General features: G+C 38.2%; 1 protein-coding gene across 3 annotated transcripts in view; it reads left to right on the top strand.

The window, feature by feature from the left end:
- The window catches only part of rnf130 (ring finger protein 130), a 59,794-nt gene that overhangs the window by 33,080 nt on the left and 3,103 nt on the right, over nucleotides 1-23,611 (top strand). Inside the window, exons 4-10 of one of the 3 annotated variants that reach the window (XM_079838621.1) lie at nucleotides 3,765-4,015; nucleotides 6,135-6,206; nucleotides 10,207-10,289; nucleotides 14,911-15,007; nucleotides 16,011-16,215; nucleotides 19,440-19,533; nucleotides 19,761-20,854. In XM_079838621.1, the coding sequence (XP_079694747.1) occupies nucleotides 3,765-4,015; nucleotides 6,135-6,206; nucleotides 10,207-10,289; nucleotides 14,911-15,007; nucleotides 16,011-16,215; nucleotides 19,440-19,533; nucleotides 19,761-19,782 (824 nt within the window). In that variant the 3' untranslated portion in view covers nucleotides 19,783-20,854. Of the gene's footprint in view, nucleotides 1-3,764; nucleotides 4,016-6,134; nucleotides 6,207-10,206; nucleotides 10,290-14,910; nucleotides 15,008-16,010; nucleotides 16,216-19,439; nucleotides 19,534-19,760; nucleotides 20,855-23,611 lie in introns of those variants that run through there. The other 2 variants (XM_079838623.1, XM_079838622.1) reach the window with 2 other exon arrangements.

The following is a 23,611-nucleotide window of genomic DNA, read 5'->3' as shown; positions in this document are numbered from 1 at the left end:
ACTCTTAATGAGCTGGATCTAGTGAAAATTAATTTGAGAAATCAAAATTTCCTTGAGCTCCTTTTGACATTATTAAAGGAACACTCCCTTAGTGTTAAACAGTTGAGTTTTACCGTTTTTGAATCCATTCAGCCGATCTCTGTATCTGGCGGTAGCACTTTTAGCATAGCTTAGCATACATCATTGAATCGGATTAGACCATTAGCATTGTGCTCAAAAATGACCAAAGACTTTCAATATTTTTTCCTTTTTAAAACTTGACTCTTCTGTAGTTACATCATGTACTAAGACCTGATGGAAAATGAAAAGTTGCGCTTTTCTAGACCGATATGGCTAGGAACTATTCTCTCATTCCTGCGTATTCCATACCATGGGTGCAGCAGGCGTAATGATATTACGCAGCACCTGAAAATAGGCTAACTTCCTTCAACATAACCATTGTGACAACCTGCTTCCACAGGGAGCATGCCTTGTAACCATGGAGACATTTGTGAGAGACTATTCAGAAGATATTTACTTTGGTGCAGATCTTGAACCGTATCTATTTGAACCGGAATACACTGAAGATGAGCTTTTGGAACGTGAAAGGCAAGAAAGTTTGGCTGAACAGACTGGGGCAGAAGGGAGGGGGAGAGCAGATTCGAACTGGTGAGTCAGAGAAGAGGCAATGTTTTTTGAGCTCAATTCACACCCAGCGGTAATTCAAGGAAAAAAATGTCTGAATGCGGCACGTGCAACATGGATTCAGTCTTCTGACCTTTTGATTTTGATTAAAGGGATAGTCAATGGGGTCGAATTCTATTAGAGTAAAAAAAACATGGACAGACAACTTCAAATTAAACCCTGCGGCTCGTGACGACACATTGATGTCTTAAGACACAAAACGATCGGTTTCTGAGAGAAACGTGTGTGAGGTCAAAATTCTGGCTGGGTCATAGATATATACATGGATACCTCATTCGAGCGATCCACGCCATGATCCACGCAGGCACTAATGAGGTATCTATGTATATATCTATGACCCGGCCAGAATTTTGACCTCACACACGGGAAGTGATGGCAATCTGCAGAGCTGAAGCGTTCGTCTGATATGAGGTGATATATTTGCATTAATACCGCTCAGTTTCTTTCAGAAACCCATCCTTTCTTGATTGAATCTACCGGTGTTTTGATATCTATATTCAGAGCAGGCAACCATTGATTATTTTGTTCCTTGTTTTTCGTTGGTATAAACTTAGTGCCGGTCACATTGGAAGTTACCTAGCTGGGGACTACTTTCAAGCGCTGCGTAACATCATTACGCCTCTGCACCCATGGTATGGCAGCAAAGTTCTGTGATTATTACGCAGGAATGAGAGAATAGAATAGTTCCTGGCCATATCGGTCTAGAAAATCACATTTTCATTTTCTTAGTACATGATGTAACTACAAAAGAGTCAAGTTTTAAATAGGACTTTTTTTTTTAAAGTCTTTGGTTTTTGAGCGCGATGCTAATGTTCTAATCCGATTCAATGATGTATGCTAAGCTATGCTTAAAGTGCTACCGCCAGATACAGAGATCGGCTGAATGGATTCAAAAACGGTAAAACTCAACTGTTTAACTCTAATGGACTTGGAAAATGAGCCTATTTTCAAAAAAAGTTGAGTGTTCCTTTAAGCACCTTGTTTTATGATCTGTCCTGACTGTGATTTCATTTTTTTTTTATGAATAAATAGCATACGTTAATATTACAAACTGATTATTAGCATTTTTGATTTATTGTCAGTACTGGGCTCGCAGTTCACTTTGTACTGTGTGTGTTGATAGCCATGTTCGTTTGCCATCACTGAAGGCTATTTTTGACCCATCTAATTAGGCATGTCACGATTATGAAATCTGGCTGATGATTAATTGTCTAAAAAAATTGCGGTTATGCCGATTAATTGCTGGTTTTAGGGCTTTGACGATTAATTGTCTGTTTTAGGTCATACATTGTCATACATTTTTGTGTGTGTGTGTGTGTGCTTCATTCATTAAATAATTGGGATGAATTAGTAGTGTATATCTGTCCAACAGTTTATTGATTATATGTTTCTTCACAGTTTTAAATTACAGTTAGTGTGCATTTGATGCCAATTCATAGTCCTTGTGTGATCTAACTGAGACCCGGTAGAGCGTACAACATTGTTTAGAAACAGCAATGAACCCCCGCAAAATAAAGTCATGTTATGCAAATCCATAGCCCTTTATCTACAGAACAAGTATTATAACTGGAATATATGTTAGAGAGAATTTTACCGTGCTGTCTGTCGTAACCGGACGTGGTGCTCTGTTTGAATGGAAAATGATCGACAGCCTCAGCGGAGGGGAGAAGAGTTTAATTTAACAGTGTGAATACACTTCTGTCCCTCACATTAAGCTATGGAATGGCTCCAAATGACTTTGAATATATTGCATGAAACCTTAATTGGTGCTTGTCTATTTATTTTGGTTCATAACTCCCTCTTGTGCTGTAGGTCTATAAAAGAGCGCTATAAGCGCGGTTGTCTGAAACAGTCTAAAATCGGTCTGCAATCAGACGGTTATTTAATTATCGTGACAGGCCTAACTCTAATAACAGCAGCATTTGAGTATCTTGAGCTCTGCGTGTTTGTGTAAAACCTGATGTTATGGTTATACAGAATGATCTTGAGAGCATATTCGTGCAAAGGATAATGTCCAAATGTATCGTTTGTTTAAGGTCAACAAATTTGCTTGCATTTAATTAGTGACCCAAAAACCGGGAAGAATATTCTCATACGCATTCTCATAGTGAGTAGTAATAAAGTTGTCAAGCTGTGCCAAGCTTTTAGGAATTATGAGATTTGTTTCACTATGCTTTCATCGTAATGCTTTAAGAAACAACAGCTCCATGTGGTTCCTTTAATGGGATTTTGTATAACCTGTGTCCGTTGTGATTCTTTCACAGCCCTGCTATTCTATCTACTGCTTCAAAGCTTTGAACGTAGATCTGTGCCTTGTAGACCCTTGAGGAATTGAGACTCGTCATTGGGAAAAGTCAGTTTAATGTAACATCATGGCATTTCAGTTGTTCATCAAGAAACGTTTAATTCAAAAACGTCTTGCTACAGTGCGCCTGTGCAAAGCCTTCCAGTCTAACCCACCCTAACACTAATCTCATGAACCACAAACGGTGATATGTCAAAATGTCAGGGCTACAAATGATAACAGTTGTTGCAGCCGAAGCAGTCTGGGATATATCTCTCAAAATGATTTGTATTTCAAGTTTGTGCCATCAAGGGTTAATCATACTTTTGCTGTGGTTAAAATAACATGGTGTTTTGAGTCACGTTTGCCTAAACATATTCTGACCATCATAATGGGTATTATGTGATGCTATTTGTCATTGCATTTGTTATAGGGCAGTTCAAGTGCAGAATATGGTGAGATTAGATCACTGACTAGGGCAGGTCTGCAGTAGGTTTCCATCTGTACTATTCTAACCTTATTATTGCTAAGCCTAAGGGCCTGAATTATATCAGTGTCTGTTGCACGGCCTAAGCTCCAGATCGGTGTAATTGTATGTGTTTGTGGTAGGGGGGGATGGGACAAAGTGTTTGTTTGTCCTCATTTTCTGTTGGCATTGTTACGGTGCCATTTGTGTGACTGTTGAATAGGTCAGACCAGGAGCATTAAACTGAATTGGGAAAGATTGTACTACTACATTTATTTTTTATTTTTTTACAAACTACAAAATGTTCTTATATAACTTCTCTCTCCAAAGGCACTGGAGACATAGTGGCAGTGATGATCACAGAGTCCTTTGGAAAGGAGATTCTGGGATTCCTGGATAAGAACCAGACTGTGTTGGTCTCCGTGATGGTGGGGTCACGAGGGCTGCCTAAGAACATCAACCGCGGCTCCTTGGTGTTTGTCTCCATCTCCTTTATTGTACTGATGATTATCTCTTCTGCTTGGCTCATATTCTACTTCATCCAGAAGATCAGAGACACCAGCGCACGGGACCGCAGTCAGGTCTTATACAACAAACTCACACACAAACACACATCCTAGTACTTTTGCTTCTGAATTCTCCTGCAGTTCTTTTGAACAAAATTCACACAAACACAGTCTCACCCTTAAGCATGCAGCTAACAACCTTGCCAGATTTTTCTTTCAAAGCCCTCCGTGATATTTAACAGGGTTATCTGACCTTCAAGAACTTCCTGTGTGCTCAAAGATAGTAGTAAATTGCCCAGCCATACCAGCTCATGAAATCTTAATGCAGAAGTGTGTGTGTGTGTGTGTGTGTGTGTGTGTGTGGTGACGCTCTGCCTCTTCAGTGTCTGGTTCCACACAAACAGACAAAGACCTCATTTCTCCACCGTAATATTGATGTCTCTGTCCTTTCACTTTTACCAGACCTGAATTTACTACTGACATAAATAGGCTATAAGCAGGTGGTAATAACAGCTGCTGGTATTAATTTGTATAAAGTTGAAATATGTAAAATCTGAATCTCTTATTCACCAGATGGATTTAGATTTGAAATAGTAGACACAGTTATACACAATAAATTAAAAGAGATCTTTACACAATATGCATTACAATATAAAGTGTATTTTTTATACTGTGGAGGCGTTAAATAAAGACTGTCCAGACCTTTAGCAAATTATGCTTAATAACTTAACATTGTGTAGTCACTTAAACTGCAACTTTTATATAGGGGAAAAGTTATAAATGGTTTCAGCAAAACCTGATCAGCACGTGTAGTTTTCTTCCCATTACACTGATTTTGCCCTGTACACCTTTGCCGACGCGATTTCTGCTTATTCAGTGTGTGAATGTCTTGTAAATACATCTGTTAATGATGTGATGTCAAAAAAGACCATATCAAAATGTAAACATTCTTGTGTTTCTGTGTTGTGTAATGAGCTTTTGATAGTTATCAGCATTTTGATGTACATTTACACTGCTGTTCAAAAGTTTGTGGTCAGAAAGATTTTTTAAAATCAGTAAATACTTTTATTCAGCATGGATGCTCAAAATTGACCAAAAGTGACAGTACAAGACATTTATAATGTTATAAAACATTTCTATTTAAAATAAATGCTAAACCTTTTTAATCCAAGAATCCTAAAATTAAACTGTTTTCAATATTGATAATAAGAAGAAATGTTCCTTGAGCCCCAATCAGCATATTATAATTATTTCTGAAGGATCATGACAAATAGAAAATTTTTATTTTTAATTGTAATAATATTTCACAATATTTCTGTGTTTTTCATAAAATAAATGCAGTTTTGGTGAGCATAAGATAATTCTTTCAGAAATACTTGAAAAAATCTTAATGACCTCAAACTTTTGAACAGTACTGTAAATGCTCTGAATAGTTACCTGCTTAACAGGCCATTTCAGCGTTTTGATTCTTACATAAGTGTAACTGCAAACACATCCTGTACCTTTCAATGATTTCTATTGTTCTTTAATTAAGCTAATCCTAATTAGTGCAGACTGACCCTAACCCCTTTGGCATTTTTATACTTTAATTAAAACATAATTTGGCCATTTTTATGCTTGTGAAGACCATCCTCATAAGTCAATTTTAAGAGGTTTGTTTATGTCTGTATTTGTGAGAAAATCTTGAGGCCCTTGCAAATATAACGCACACAAACAGTTTAGCTAGCGCAAATCCTTTGGGCCCTGGTTGTCCTTTTGGCTTTTTCTGTAAACTGTTGGCGATAAATCACTGAGCTGTTTATTTAGCAATAAACTAGCAGAATGAAGACAGAGGACATCTCAGAACACAAACTCATAAACACACACAGACAATGAACTGCCCATCACAGGCTGCACTTAGTCTTTTATTTATGGCCATCGTTGTCATGCCTTTCACTAACTCTGTCTTGCTTAATACAATCCTGATAGACACTCTGATATGTTTCTTTTATCACAGTTAATATCGCTAATGCTTTCTCCTCATTATTATTTACCCCTGCCTTATTTATCAAAATGGAGTTGTAATTTTTTCTGCTGTTCAGAGTCTTTTATTCCCCAACTTTGTTTAGTCATTTTAATTTCCTGTTTCATTAAATCAAGCTGCGAATCGAAAATGATGTGACTGACTCTCTCCTCTTGTCCTTTGTTACTATAGCGACGGCTGGGAGATGCTGCCAAAAAGGCCATTAGCAAGCTGACTACCAGGACAGTAAAAAGAGGGGACAAGGTGAGGTCTTTAGACGTCATTGCTTGTTTATTTTTCTTAGGCTCATGTCCATGCTTACGGTGGCCCAGTAATGCACAACACACTAAAACCATCTCTTACCCACCTTGCTGTTGTTCCAATGCCTTATGTCCTTCTATCTTTTTCGGACCTCAAAAGCAGAAATTTAAAAAATAGTCCTGCACGAGCTCCTCCATATAATGGAAGTGAATAGCGACCAGGATAAAACATTACAAAAATGAAACAAATGTAGCACGCAATGATACAGTGAGACACGCGCCATATATGGAAAGTGTTCAGGAAGCATACTATAAGGTTTTTGCGAGAAAGAAACCGTATTCAGTCAAAGTACTGAGCTCGGCCGTTACTCTGTGCACGTTCCTGTGAGTGCGTCTGAGCATTCAACGAAATCAAAAATCAGTAATATTGTTAGACCATTACCTCACATATATAAAGCCTGCATGTTAACTTTAACACATGTGGTTAAGAAATAACACCATGAAATGGGCTGATTGTGCAATGGAATGATAATGTATTGCCACATAGAAACTTCAAGGGTTCATAAAAATATATTGGATCTCAAGATTTGGATTTCATTAGATCAATACACCCTGCATTAAATCCCTTGGTTCATTCAACTCTAACAGCACTTAATTAAAAAAGACAAAACACTGTGTTTATTAAAGAAGTGCTCCACACATAGGACCATTTCAGTTGTGGTGTGGCTGTTTCGCTGTGTTGTTTAAATTTCATTGTGTTGTGCACTACTGGGCCACCGTACATGCCTGTTATGGAACTGTTTCCTTCTATGGAACGGTTTGTGTAATTCTCCATTCATAATACATCTCCATACTCCATAAAAAGGACTCGGTGACGTACACACTGCAGCTAAATATGGTTGTCACTCTTTCGAGTGCTTAATGACATTCTATGTGCACACGGCTTGCTTTTTTTACAGCTGAATGAACTAAATTAACTCCTGAAAAATACAAGTAGTAACAACCTCATTTACATTGAATCCAAGTTTCTCCCACCAGTCTTTCAGTCTAGCAACAACCCATAAATTACAGTCCAGAGTGCATGCTGTTTAAAAGCAGACGTCTGAAGAGCATAAACAAAACACGGCGCCTTTGGAAATTGCTGGATGATGATATGCATATGATCACTATTATTCCTTCAGAAAAGGCAAACTCCGAACAGGTTTAACTGTTGAAATCCATGTTTCAATTTACATCACTACACTGCTTTTTGTGCTTTTTGTAATAATGACTAGAGCTAACAAACTAAAGCACAGTACGATGCAGCATTGCTTGCATAATATAATGCGTTCTAAACCTTTGCTTTATAATATTGGTTCTTTTATATTTATGCTTTTAATTTAATCAATAATTGGCCGTTAAATATTGATGGCAAACAGGTTAGGTTCATCTCAGCAAGTAATATTGCTGATTGTACCACAGTCCAAAGACATTGACCTGTGTAAAGGTGAATGACTGTCAGGTGAACGAGGCAGGGTCGTGAGACTTCACAGCTGTTCGCTTTGGAGAAGGGGTGGAGTCGTGCCAGTCAGTGCATATCATAGCCCAGTCAAGGTCAGCTCACATCAGCTATGAATAAAACATCAGTGGCCTTGGAGAAGTGCTGCAAGAAATTGAAACCTTTCATCTGAGAGGTTATGCTCAGTAGAGATTGAGTGAGAGAACATCTGTCTGTCTTCCTCTACCTCTCTCTCTACTTTTTCCTTTTTCAAGTAATCACATACATGTTTTCGACCAGTTATGATGCATTTTCCAGTGATGAAGCTTTACAGCTTCACTGCCGTTGGCCGAAGCCTCTGAGTATCGTCCCGGTCCCTCTGCAGGGACCGGCCGGACCACAGTCGATGACTCTCACGCAGAGAGGGGCCCATTAGAAACCGAACACCACTCACCACAACATGACCTTGACCATGCAGAGTAGACAGGACACTGCCAGGTGATGGAAATAGCATCTAGAGTAGAGAAGGTGCTTCCAGGAAGAACAGGGCAGAGTGGGATATAAAACCTAGGAGGATTTTTGTCACTTTCTAAATGGCTTCGTGCCCTGGGAGGTTGAGTTAGCTGGCTGAGTGATGCGTTGCTTGCTACTAGAGGTATATTTATACTATGATAATATATAAATAGTATTTGAAAGTGTTACTGCTCTTTGGTGTACTTCATAACACTAAGTCTTTGTGATTTATAGAGTAAGAGCTGTTAATCGCCTACAAATAATGCAATTAATTAAATGATATGCTGATTAAATAATGCAATGCAATGCAAATTATTATAATATAATAATATTAGATGTATTGTATTATTTATATTCTATTATAGTATTTATGAATATTTATTGGCTTTTATTTTATATTTTTAGTTTACCTAAGTTTTAATAATTTGATTTGATTATTTTTATTTCTAATTAGGTTTAATTTTAATAATTTTAGTAAGGATGTCCCGATCAAGTTTTTTGTGGCCCCTGATCCGATCTTAGTCATTGAATATTGAGTATCTCCTGATATGAAAACAATTTTTAATAGTTTTTGTTTTAGTTAATGATAACCCTGTTAATCCCTAAAATTAAATGAAATAGTAAGCAGATATCAGCACACAAACATTACTACACTAGATAATTTTGTCATCTGTCTTTTCTTAATTGATACTAATAAAAAGCTGACGCTTAGTATTTTTTTCAATTCAATGTGTAGAAATACAGATCTTTCTGTGGTGTCAAGATCGGCTTCACACTGACCTTAGAGGTCAGTCAAATGACAGATGGGCTGAAAGCAGAGCCAGAGAAATACAGCATCTTTGACACATTGTATCTACTAAATCTGCTGAACGATCTACTGCTCTCTCCTGCTCACCCACCCTGCAATAACTAGATGGATACACTGTTACAGGTTCCCATAGTTTTCTCTATGGCATGAATTTCTAGAACCACACTGATAGAATATTTTCCACACTACTTTCTAATTTTATTCTATTTATATTCCAGTATTTTTGGTATCTGTGATAGGAAATTATTTGACACAAAATACAGTCTGAATGTTCAGAATGGCATGCCATCATACCTCATATGCAGTATGCAGTATGTGTATGATGCAGAGTATGCAAATTTACGGTGCACATGGAATATCCAGATGACCTAGTTCATTTGCCAAAATGTGCAGCACACAACCACTTCATCATTCATTCAGCAAGTGACAACCAACCAGCCATTATTTTTTTGTGCTTTGACTTATTGTTTGATTGGACTGCCAGAAGTTTATTGTTATGTGCAGTATGCTCTGTTGTATACAGTATTGCATGCAGAATGTGTAATATTATTAGATATATTTTGCTATTGTAACTGTACAGATTGCTGTAGTTGGACTGTCCTCTGTTTGGAGAATAGTTTAAGATGGTAAATAGTTTGGAGAATAGTTTAGTTTCACTCTCTACTATATGAGAGTCTTATCTAAACCTTATATCGGGAGCTTGAGAATAGCTGGGTGAGATGAGCGCAAGGAGAAGGTCAAGAGATCAGATCAATAGAGTGAAATGCAGGTACTCAAAGAGTTAGAGAATTTCACACCTATTTTATTCCCATTTCTCATAAATGTGTGTCATAAGGCCAGCATACATATTTAATAATAATGGACTAGTGATGCTTAAGTAGAAATAGTAGGGAGGATCCAGGACTCAGTCCTAAAACGAGTTATTAAGAGTTGTTTCTGTATATTATATTTCTTTAGTGATGTGTTTATTTTTATAATTTTACATATACAATAAAAGTATTATTTTAAAATTATTATTGTTGTTGTTGTATAGTCATATTGAAAACTCTTTCTTGTTTGACTGACGAATGATCCTATAGCTGCACTAATGTATCTTACAGGAGTGTCCTAATGTTACTTCTAAATCTAATTGACAATTAACTTTTTAGCTATATTTTGACTTCTGAAAAGGCTCCTCAATATCTTTGGCTTGTTCATGTTTTGCAGGAAACAGAGCCAGATTTTAATCATTGTGCGGTGTGCATTGAAGGTTATCAGTTGAACGATGTGGTCCGCATCCTTCCTTGCAAGTAAGTGTGTGTCGTTATTTATTTAAGTTTTGTTTTGTGTAATCGGGCATTATAATCTCCACAACAGTCTAGGTACATGATTTCTTTCTTTCTTTTTTGTTTGTTAATGAACAATAATGATATAGTAGCAGACAGTAGTAGTAGTAGTAATGGTAATCGTAATAATAATTACACTTATATTCATTTTTATTCAAAATTTGCTCTGAAATTTCCCTTGTTATGGTGTAGATGAAGTTTTTCTGTCTTAACACCTTAGCTTATGTTGTCTTCCGACAAAATCTCTTTGCATTACCCAGTGCAATTTGGTTTTCACCCCAGACTTTGAATAATGGTCAAATGACATTTGGAGAGGGAGAGGAAAAGAGGAAGAGAGAAAGGGAGATCAGGGGTCACTTGCTGTTGTGAGATGGGATTTTGTTGAGGAAATATGGCACTGCTGTGGCTGTGAATCACTGCCCCTGTCAGGCCCACTCTGCTTATTTTTAGCAGCTCAGCTTCCAGTGACCTCTAGGCAGCCAACACACAAACATAGACACTCGTTTATACTTACAAACAGATACACGCTGTTCATGCTCAGTGTATTAAAGGATGCGACATACAGTATGCACACACAAATACACAAACATGCCCTTTCCTACAGTTTCAGACACCATCTGCCGAGTATGACCCAGTCACACAGCTGGAGGTCTGGCTGCAAATTTTGTGGATCACCTTACACCAAACATATATAATGTACATGTTCACGTGTTATAACTGCTTGTATAGATACACAGTGAGTGACAACATGCAGTAATTACATTACTGTTCTGTTCATTCCTTCCTCTTTTAAGCAGACATATCCTTGTTGCAACTGTTTTAGTAATTTCGGTGTTTGCCTTTAAGGATATCATTTAGTTAACCCAAAAATGAAGATTTTGTTGTCATTTACTCACCCTGATGTTGGTCCAGACCTAGATGACTTTCTGCTCTCCATTTTATGAAATCTCTTGGACATTCTGCTCATGTTACCTTTTGTGTTTGATGCTAGAAAGTCATACAGGTTTGGAACCACTAGTAAATGAACTATCCTTTTTAAATACAGTATCAGTCATCTCTCCATGAAAGCTACCGTACCATAGCATTAGTATTTTTCTCTTTTCATCCATTCCACACCCACTCCCTCTCTCTTTCTCTCCCTCTTTCTGTCTCTACAATTGTACTGCAGCAATGAAGCGCTAATCCAGAGCTTGGTTAATTGCATTGTTCTCTGCTTACGGCTGAATCACTGCTTCACTCCAGTCAGATCAAATAACACACTCATGAGCTGCAGTCTGTGCTGCCTCAGACAGCTGCTGACATCCAGCAACAAACCAGTCTCAGACTCTTAGTCATAATGAGGAAGGGTTTGATGACCATCCAGGTCTTTCAAGCATTGAAGTCAAACTTTTAGTCCATTTCTGTTGGTTTTCAGGTCATGTATAAGCTAACACACTCCAAAAAGGTGGGAAAAATATAAATGGAAGCCTATTGGCTATAAAAATATGTCCTGCCCCTAAATTCCTATTTCGATAGTAGATATGTCAACACAGGAAAGCAAACAAAAAACTCATCTTTGGTTTCATGGGACTTTGAGATGCCAGTGCCTCCCAGCAAAACATTATAATCATTGATTACAATACACAAAAACTTTTATTGCCAAAAGTTTTGGGACACCCCTCATTGAATTCAGGTATTCCAATCACTTCCATGGCCACAGGTGTATAAAATCAAGCACTTAGGCTTACAGACGCTTCCACAAACATTTGTAAAAGAATAGGTCGCTCTCAGGAGCTCAGTGAATTCAAGCGTGTTACCGTGCCACTGGACTCTAGAGCAGTGTAAACGTGTTCTCTGGAGTGACGAATCACGCCTCTCTCTCTGGCAATCCAGTGGACGAGTTTGGGTTTGGCAGATGCCAGGAGAACGATACTTGCCTGAAGGGATGCACCGAAATGAAAATTCTTGGCCGAAGCCGAATAATATTAAAACACTTGGCCGAAGCCGAATAGCGAACACGGTTTTTAGAATTTTTATTTTTTTCATTTATTTAGCCAATTTTTTCACCATTGCGTAAATTAAATAATAAAAATGTGCTTTTTTAGAGAAAAATAAATTACAAAAGTACAATTTAAAAATATTTATTTAACACTGAATATTTTTTAGCATTCCAGCAGACATTATACAAAGCAAAAAAAAGCCATCTTATCTTATCTTTGGCCTATTATGCCTACAGGTATCATAATAAAATCATAATCAAATTTTGTGTTTGTTCATGAGAGGTTTTGTAAGCCTGTATAACTCAACTGAATAAAAACTCTGGCGGTTTGAGCAGTGAGGGGAGTCTGACTAACTTAAAACATATTGGCCATTGCGTACAAGAGATCAACAACTATGGTACCGCTGCAGAAACACGTTGTAAATGGATACATTTGAAGTTCTACAGACACCAATATGGACTGGAGCATTTGCCAATATATTATTACAGTATCAACTGAGGGTCCTCTTTCTTGTATTTGAGGGTGCTTAGACAATTCAGCAGAACAATGTCTGCAAACGGCCATTTCAGCATCTTTCTCGGACACCTTAAAGCCTTCTTTAAGCCTTGTTCATACTCGACGCATCCGCACGAGCGTGAGGGTGTGTACGGCAAAAATTACGTAATCGCAGAGTGCCAAGCGGACGAGGCGGGTTCCAAAGATGTTCAGTAGAGGCTCAGGTTTTGGCTTTGTGCAGACCAGACATGTTCTTCTACAGTCTCCTAAACTATTTATATATGGAACTTGCATTGTGCACAGGGGTATTGTCATGGAATAGAAAAGGCCTTATGATGTCATTGTATGCTAGTTTAGAATCAAGATTGGTTTATAGATTTGAACTGGAATTACTGGAATGGCCAAACCCATTAATCACAAAGGGGTGTCCACATACTTTTGACCATATGGTTTATTTTTGAGTTTAGAGAATAAAAAATATCCATCGAGACTTGATTTTAACCATTATGATTTGATTAATATTAGTTTTTTTTCCTGCCAGTGTGCTATTGGTTATATTATTATTACAAATGATGATGAAAGATTATTAAAATCAACTTTTTTTTTTTTTTGGACTTTAGCCTTGTTGATCATAAGAGACTTCTTTCAAAAAGATAAAAAACTGACCCCAAACCATTGAATGGTAGTGAGACAAGTTACCATCTCCTCTTATCTTATTCCTTCTTGACGTGAGTATATCTGCTCTCTTAAGCATAAGCATCTCCAGCCACAATCAATAACTCATAGCACAAGTAATGGCAGCACACTTGACCTAGCCTTGGCCATTCAATTTACGTCCCAGTGCATTAGCTTCGCTGTTTCTCCTCTAACTTTCTTAGCTTAGGGGTGTGCCCTTTCCTTCATGGCTCTGTCTGACTGCATATGCATGTAATATGGTAACTGTAAAAGAATACAGTATATAAATAAAGATTGGGCCCAGACATTTAGAGCTGGTCTGTCGTATGGCATGCATCTCTTTAGTATCCTTTGTGTTGTAAGCACCCTCATTATTAATTAATTTGACCCTTGTTTGCATGTTCTTCATCCAAGAAATAAATCTTCGTAGGAGCTTGTTTGAACACAGCTTTGTTACAGGATAATTTCAGAAGCATGCGTCCTCTCAGCACCCGTTAATCACAGTATGTCAGACACACTTAGCATTATTTGACAACCTTGGATAACCCCTCTCAAATGTGTTGCTGCTGCTGTATTCTACTATCTCTTCTGCCCAGTAGTTCTGTTTGGATTCCATTAAAATCTTTTTCGAAACAACTTGTTGCTGAGGAACCTGCCTTTATTTCTGTTGGGACTTGCAGTATGTAATACTGTTTTCTATTTGAATTTATTTTAAAATACCATTTACTGCTGTGATGGCAAAGCTGAATTTTCAGCGTCATTAGTCCAGTTTTCAGTGTCACATCCTTTAGAAAGAAACATTATTCTTACTAATATCAATGTTCGAAACAGTTGTGCTGATTAATATTTTTGCACTGACCCCAAACTAGATATAAAGCTAGATATATGATGCAGTGAGAAAGATTCCTGCAATCTTTTGAGCCACAATAACTGCCTTGTCTCTAGCATGAGATTCAATGGCTGGCTTGTGCTGACAATCTCCCTCATGAAGAGGGTTTCCGCTGTCGGGAGCCCAGGGTCTTTCCTGGAGTAAACACAGCTCAGATTGTGCAGCAGCCGGATATGAGGAGGAGGAGAAGACACTCAGCAGCTCTCTGTGAAAGCTCATGTTGCTCCTTTGATGTCCACCAGCTTCTTGCTTTTAATCTCACTCTCTCTCTCTCTCCTCTCTCTGGTTGTAATATAAATGTGTAATGTGCTTTTGCATGTAATGTCCTTCTTTCACCAGTGTTCGTAGAACAGTTTCAAAATTTAATTGTTGCTGTGAATAATTATGGTGATATCAAAGGCTTGATTCTGCATTTTATGGTCTTGCATTTTTTTAATGGCAAAAGAGAGATTAGAAAGGTTTTATTCATGAGTATGTGTGGTGTCACATCCAAATGTAACAATTTAAATACATACAAAGTATCAAAATGTTTTCTTCTTCTCTTTAGGCATGTCTTCCATAAAATGTGTGTGGATCCATGGCTAAATGAGCACTGCACCTGTCCCATGTGTAAACTCAACATCCTTAAAGCTCTGGGGGTTATGGTGAGCACACACACCGTTACCTAACTTAATTGACATGTATTGATAAGATAATTATGTTTACTATAAAGATTAAGGTCATTCTATTGTCTAAAGTAAATAAACATGTATCTACTCAACCCTACCCCTGCCTTTTTAGAAAAGGGGACCTTTGTTTACTTTATGTATTATTTTTTATGAGGACATATCCAAAGGGATGTTTTGTAACGTTATGGCTATCGTCTGGGAACAATTTTCCACCTAATGTACAACTAAGTGAACACACAACAGACACATTGATCTCAGAGGGCAGCAGGTTATGACATTTATATGGCTCTTATTTGATTTATGATTTTATCATGATTTATCCTCTTGAAAATAACATCAAGTCCTGTAGTTTGGTCGGGATGGATTGCCTGAATTATTACAGAACTGAGAATGTAAAGACGTTACTGTAAAAAAAAAAAAATGCGTTGCTGGTTACAACACAGTGCACAACTGTACACGTTATAAAGTAATTTGGGCTGTAATCTTTTGCAGCAGGAGTAAAGGATTTATGATCCAGTTGCTCCCTCTGGTGGTCACTTGAATCATTTCATGCAATTTTTCATGTCATGGCTGAAATTCAATGCTGTAAATCTTACTTTTTCTATCTTGAGGTGTGATTTGTTAATGTGTGACCCTGGACCATAAGTCTTAAGTTGCACGGGTATATTTGTGGCAATAGCCAACAATACATTGTATGGGTCAAAATTGTTATTTTTCTTTTATGCCAAAAATCATTAGGATATTAAGTAAAGATCATGTTACATGAAGATATTTTGTAAATGTCCTACCGAAAGTATATAAACAAAGTATTATTATTAGTAATATGCGTTGCTAATTTGGACAACTTTAAAGGCGATTTTCACAATATTTAGACTTTTTTGCACCCTCAGATTCCAGATCCTTATGACTGGTTTTGTGGTCCAGGGTCACACATAATGTCTATATTTTCAATTTGACTAAGACATTTATGCACTTGTAGCCCAACCTGCCCTGCGTGGACAACATGGCTTTTGACATGGACCGGATGTCCCGCAGTCAGACTTCCAGCCAGAGGACGGCACTGATGGACCTGTCCTCTGAGACCAGCATCAGTCTGGAGCCCCTGCGCCACTCCAGTTCCTCCCAGCTTCCCTCCGACGAAGAGCTCATTCCACGCTCTGGAGAGATCAACATCGCTGTCACTAGTAAGAGCAAGGATTATTCTGTCTTATTATGTCTTTTCTGGATGTTTTTTAAAGGTGAAGTGTGTCATTTCTGCAGCACTAAAATGAATAATAACGGTTGTTTTCAAACAGACTTGTGGAATATTAGAAAACTGGGATATTATAAAGTATTTTAACGTTGAAAAGATCACACACTTCCCCTTTAAGTTTCTCCCTGTCCCCTTTATTTCCTCACCTCCCTCCCACGTTCTTCTTCATTTCCTCCCCAGCAGGGGGTTAGCTTTCCTTACCTCAGTGCGCTGACTGCATCACTCCACCTGCTGCTGAGGCTGAGCTCAGTGATCTGAGCAGGTGTCTGTGCTCAACCGCAGCGTGTCCTGCCCTTTTACTGCAATAAATACGTCATTGTGTGTTTGTCATAGCACTCTGTGTCTCTCTCCTCTCACATATAAAAGCCATTTACAAATGATATATAGTTAGTATATTAAATGTAAATTCCATCCAGTCATTATCATAAAATAAATCACTTCAGGATAGGGGTGTAATGATACACTCGTGTCACCATTCAATACAAATTGCGATACTGAACTCACGATACATTACGTATTGTGATATTTTAAGCCAAAATCAACTTTTTTTATTATTAAAATATTGTTATTATTATTATCAGGACCCACACATAATCCCCATTGCATTATTATACATTATATTCAACATTATATATAGTCGTTTAATGTAGTAATGGCACTGAAACTCTGTAAACTTACCTTCCCTCACGCAGTACTCACGCATTCGATGCAGGCATTGGATCTCTTAAGCCGCACGCACTGTCCCACCTCTCCCACTATTAATGCACTATACATATAAGATTAAACCATCTGAAACACTTTGAATAGTCACACTACTAACACTCAATGTGATCTGATGATTTATTGTGCTTTTACTTTGAAGAGCGTGTGCGCTTCAGATGATCAATGCAATCAATCACAGTTCTAATTGCAAGAAAATGTGTCTCAATTACTACTCAAACTGTAAATAGTTAGCTCATCCAAAAATTTTTATTCTGCATTTACTCACTCTCATGTTGTTTTAGCATGTCACGCTAGCAGTGTTTACTACAGTAAATCTGCTAATCATATAAAGCCATCATGTCTCTTCAGAAGACTTGGATTTGCATTAGACCACGCGATTAGTTATTTTTACGATGCCTTTATGACATTTTTGGGATCAGGAATGGACTGGAGGAATGGAGAGGTAGGTTTCACAAATCTCTCAGGTTTCATAAAAATGTTGTGTTTTCAAAGTTAAACTAAACAACATGAGGGTGATTACATGATGACAGAATTTACATTTTTGAGTGAATTTTACCTTGTAAATACAGTAAGCTGAGCCTTGGATAAAATTAACTCTATATCAAGAATCATATCATTTCAAATATCGTCGCATATGTATCGCTACACCCCTACATCAGGATGATCATCCAGTTGAATTTTGTATGTATGTTTCATTTTTTTACTTTGATATAATAACAGGCTGTACATTATTGATTACATATTCTGTAATCAATGAAGTGTAACTTCACCAATTTTCAACCCACTTAGTATTTTTACAATGTTGGTAATATATATAGTAAACAATGTTTACTCATTTGCCTGTTTAATTGAGAAACTATGGCAACAGCGCAACAGCTTTCTCACCAGTGCGTGACAGCATTTTGCTTCCGGGGATTGGGCGGAGCTGACAGAACGACAGTTTCTTTCAGTTTTTCCCCTCCATTTGGCCTAAAACTGTGTTCAAGGTCATCCAGTTTGAAATGTTGAATGCACATACAAAAATGATTTTCCGTTGCAGTGTTCTCTCCGTATTTACGATTCTGTGGAGCCTTTAGGCACTGCTCAACACGCTGGATCATTCACTGGAAACCGAAAGTAACTCACTCCCTCTAAACATTTACTCTTTGAATTCTTGCACCCGGAAACAATACAAGTCGACAACATTGTGACTAAAAGTATTTCCTACTAAATGCAAGGTGATATTTGATTCTGTTAAGTGTGTCCATAGCAGACTGGAGTGGTTTTGGATGGCAACATGCACAACATACTGTATGGGTGTTGACATTTTACTACCTAAAGGGATGACGGCAGACTTTTTCCTTTTTTTTTTCCTCTGTAGTCCGGTAGAACCGACTTCAGTCTTTCTGCTGTATAGGCAGCCAAGTTTTATTGAAAGCCCATTTTGCCAGCGGTGAAGTACCCCTTTAACATTTTAGTTGATGTTTATATGTCTTAATGCACACATTTGTATGGTAAAATGGTTAAACGTTTTAACAAAAAGTTCCTTTTACCTTAAATTGATATTGCTTGACAAAAACAGCTTAATTGTTGTACTATACATCCACCCCTAGTAATAACCTTAGACCTTAATCAAAGGGAAAATATATTTAAATAACAGTCGCCCTTAGTGTTAAGGTTGTGCCAGCATTTTATTATACAGAGCCATAACGACACGCATGTTGAGTGCAGTGAAACTAAACTAAGGAACAGAAAAGTGCATAGAAAGTAAAATAAGTAAATGCTCACAGAACTACACACCTTTGTTGCAGAAACAGATGTAAGGTAATTATGATTTGTGAGATAATTTATTACTTACCAACCATTTGTCCTGGTGCTATGTCTTTAAAATATTATGTTCAGCAATTTTTACCTCTCCTGTTGGCTTCTGTTTGTATTGTAGTGATTAATTATGTTAAAGAACCCCAAGCAGGTGTAACGCCTGAACAGCTCTGCAATTTATTCATGTGTTTTTGGTACTTTCTTTCTAGTGGTCTCTGTTTTACAAGTCCATTTGTTTACAGAATTATACAGATACGTCAAAAAAACAACGTAATTATCCGTTAGTACAAAAACTAAAAAAACTTCCATGTGGAATATTTAGCTGCTGCATCTTCTAATGACATGGTCTTCCTAACAGATCTTTGCTGATATGTAAATGCCTGGCTAAACCAGCAATAAGCGCCATGTGCTTTGAATGTGCCGCGTTCAGTTTCTCTCGTTTTATCTGGCGTGTTTGTGATCAACGCTTACCTATGGCTTCCTCTCCTGTTCCATGGATTAGAGAAGTGTTCCTCTTTTCTTCACGCCTCCATCTGTCTCCAGTTTCCTCTTCTCTTCGGCTCTCTGTCGAGATGATACCATGGCCCCGCCCCCAACAGAAAATGACACCTCCCCCCTTTACTCTGTTAACAGAAGAGTGGTTTATTGTTGCCAGCTTCGGGGTCCTCTCTGCTCTCACACTTTGTTACATGATCATCAGAGCCACCGCCAGCAACCCCACCGATGAGTGAGTATTATAGATCAAGATGATCTTTTTCAAGATTTCCAGAATCTCATAGCATCCCAAAATACATTACCAATAATATGTACTAGACTTCTAAGAGTAAATACAAAGTGTCAGAGTAATGCAGCTGTAAAGGCTCAAATATGAGAATTATTTTATAATCCATTTATTTAGATACATGTTATGTCATGTCCACATCTAAGTAACTTTTTTATAATGATCTTTTACAGCCTGAAGTTGGAATGGAGATGATTTCTGGAGTCCTGATTTCTAAAATAGAAGTGCATCCTGAAAAGCAAAGTTCAAGTCCACTTCATACACATGCATTGATAGTGTTAATAGAGCTAACTTTCTTTTCTGTAGATGTGAGGATGTTCTAAGATTTTAACTGGATTATATTGCTGATTAACTTTTTGAATGAATTGAATGAATAGTGTTTAATGTTAAATGAATAGAAATTTTAAATGCATAGAAATGTTAAATGTATTTTAAATGTGTATATATGTATTTTTTCAAATCCTTTGGTTTATCTTTGTCATGTAAACAATTTTTTAAAGACATTTGTGCGTGTATTAAAATTGCTTTGTGCAAACAGCTTTGTTCTGCTGAATTGTCCTGTAAGTTAGTAGTTAGTTACTAGTACTAGTTTTATTCCTTGATATTGTTTTGATGCTTCTGTCTCCCTCAGTTTACCATGGTGAGACTCCGGAATCAAATTGTCACGTTTATTAGACATACAGTATTGATTTGCTGCAGCATATTCCAGCTCTAAAGTTAATTTCATCAGTGCCTTACAGAAAGTCAAGCTAAGAGCACTACACATCTATGAGGACAGATTTTGTTTTGTTTTGTATAAGCCTTTCCTTTAATGCATGCGGATAGAGATTGTGTAACTCAAGGTCAGAGTTTAGTTGGTTCCCTGAAAACATCTGAACAAGCTAATGAAGGATTACTTGCTGGAGTTTTTGTATAATGTACAGTCTTTGAGTCTGCAGTCATTTGAATACAAGTTAAAGGTACTCTAGCGGTTAAAATAAAACAATGCATTTTATAGAAGAACATTGTTTTGGTAGTGCTTCAACTCTGCATGACTGTGGATGAATATGGCCCTTCACAATAGATAATGCTTTAGATTGAACTCTGTTAGAGAGATGCATACAGTATGGCAATTTCTGTTCAATAAAATACCTTACTTCGCTTTTACACCATTTCAAACATTTTAAAGGGTAACTAAACCCTAAACCAACGTTTTTTAGTTAATGTTCTGTAATACTGGGGCTTTATTAATGCTGTTCATTGATTCGAGTAAATGTTTTGACATTTGAGTATAAAGTGTTTTAATTCTATAAAAAATGGTGTAAAACCGCCAAAGTGCTGCCCTCTTAAGGTTGAACGGTGGCTACTGCAGTTGAATTTTCCTATTGGACGTTGTGGTACATCGTGACGTAGGATGGTACCTCCAACGGCTCACTATCCGCGCCCCTAGCACGAGCTCACCGCCCTCAGAAATGTTTCCCCCAATCACATGATGAGAACGGCTTCACTCCAGTATGAACTGTCATATTACATGAAGTAGAAACATTATGAATGAAACCGACTTGACACTTGCTTTAACATTGAATTGAAGAAAATGCGGTTAAATAATGCAGTTGTCAGTACACGTCAGGCTTTTCTTGCGATATTATTGCCGCCCATCATGTGTACAGATAATTTTCATACATGAGACGCGCTTTCAAACCCTGACACGCAAGTGGTTGCCGCGGACGCAGATAGATTAGGTCAGTTCTCTTGCGCGGCTGCTTCACTAGCATCGTCTGCATCGGAAGTTAACGCAGTTTGAGCCAGAGGCTCGCATTGATAAGGCTCCGGGTTTGTGTCTACAGACAATCCACCCTCCTCCACTTCAGGTGAAGGTAGGAGAAATGACCGCTCTGTTGCAAAGCTGGCGTCACTCCAGTCATTCTCCATCTTTGCGACTCGCGAGTCTGACAGCTGTCAATCAATCCGTCACTGCGGGTCTCAGGTGCACGCCCTCCGTTCAGCCCCGCCCTCGGTTCGTCCCCTCTGTCTCCGCTGGGCTCTGCCCACTTTTCCAGCATTTTTCAAAATTTGCCAGTGGGTGGAGTTAAGCTCTGAGCAGGGGTTTAGTTACCCTTTCTGAAAACCCAAGCCAATGTTGATTCTTGTTTCATTACAAGCTCTGTCGCATTCTCTTTTTGCCAGCTGAGTCTTCTCTGTTCAGAGGAGTTCAAGATTTTTAGAGGCTTCACCTCTCTCACTTGTTGTCAGTGCTTGAAGTGGAAAAAATAAAGTGCTGGTACTCACCAAAGGGGGCGGGGCTTTGTTGGGGGGCGTAGTTATGGGGGATTGTTTAGTTAATAATTCAAGAAGGTCCATATTTTAACTTCTTTAACTATTTTAACTTAACGGAAGTGGGCGTGTCTTTACGTTTATTTACTTTTTTTTATACAAAATATTTAATCAGCTATCACAAACTCTGCATCATTTGAAAGCTAAAACACTCAAGATTCATGTTCTGAACTTGTTTGTGCAATAAATACACCAGAGAGGAAAGGGTTAAATGAAATGCTAAAGGACCGGCCATGTAAACATTAGCATAATATTAGCGGTACTCATCTTTCATCTCCTGACGTTCAGATCAGATCGGACGAATCCAATAAACCCCCACATACATGTCCGTGTAAGAGTCCATTCTTCAAAATGCATCCCACTTTTTAATCCAAAACAACGAACAAATAGGGAAAAAACAAAAAATCCTCCGTTGTTTGCAAGAGAGTTTTGAGTTAGCGTAATCAATCATGTCCATTTTCAATGAAATATCGATTCTAATCCGTTTCTGGCAAACTCCCCCTGCAAGAATAGTCTCTTCCACGTAAAATAAATCCTCCCTCGTCTCTCTCCTTCAATCATACCCCTTTTCCACCAAAGCAGAGCTAGAGCTAGATCGGAGCCAGAGCCTAGTTTCAAATCGGTTCTTTGTGTTTCCACACCCAAAGCCCCAGCTCCGAGCCAGGAAAAGTGGTTCTTAAAGGTGAACTATGTAGGATTTTTGCAGTAAAATATCCAGAAACCACTAGGCCATGTTATATATTTTGTTCAGTTGAGTACTTAGAATATCCCAGATGTTTCCAACTATTTGTAAATCGTGAGAAATTGCTATTTTAACCAAGGAACCGGGACGTGTGAGCTATGCGTTTGAGGGAGTCGCCTGTCGATTGCGTCATATCTGCGTCACCCTCGGTTTCCGGTTTTATTCAGTGAAACACTTTACTCTCACTGCAGTGTGAACAAGTGTCATAGCAGCCGCCGAGCGAACGTCATAACTTCCTTTTCAACACACTCAGATATATCTAATACGATAAACAGAGTTGCGTTACCTCATACTCATGATTGGAAAAGAGGAAGTGGCGCCGGCAACCGTGTCATAATAAAAGTCCCACCCGCGATTATGCCATAATAACAGTCCCGCTCTTCAATCGCTCCTGCGGCCTTGCTCAGCTCCACAACACTCGGTCCTGCTCTGCTTCACTACAGTAATGATTTCTGCCTGAGTCCTATCCTGACTGTTTTCCACCGGCTGTGAGGTGAAGACCACATGTCCCGAGAATCTGCGCTCAAACGTGGCGTCATCAAACTACGCCTGTTTTGAACAGGCGACCTCTAGTGGACGGAAAAGTTACATAGTGTAGCTTTAAGTAGCACCAAAACATCGCTGGGCTAGAACAGGGCTAGAAGTAAGAACCGATTACGTCAGGCGCTGGGGGCGGGGTCAACAAGACGAACACAAACTTGAGATCCGCCATGTTTGAAATAGCAGCTAATGGAGCTAACAGCTGCTGCTCGTTTGTAATCTCTGTCTATACAAATTAAGGCGAACTGCATGAATGCGTTGGATTCGCTGTGTTTTTGTTGTGTTTTGATGCCGATGTAGGATCGTAAAGCCATGTGAATCAATAGTAACGCAACGTTTGCATTGTTGATGGAAGGCTTGTTCGCAGCGATGCTGTGCAGAGACCGATCGCCGTATGATAACGAGTCCAGCGAGAGCATATGACTCCTT

The sequence above is a fragment of the Gobio gobio genome, assembly GCF_949357685.1.
Source record: "Gobio gobio genome assembly, chromosome: 16".
Taxonomy (NCBI): domain Eukaryota; kingdom Metazoa; phylum Chordata; class Actinopteri; order Cypriniformes; family Gobionidae; genus Gobio; species Gobio gobio.
This window is presented reverse-complemented; position numbering and strand designations above follow the sequence as displayed.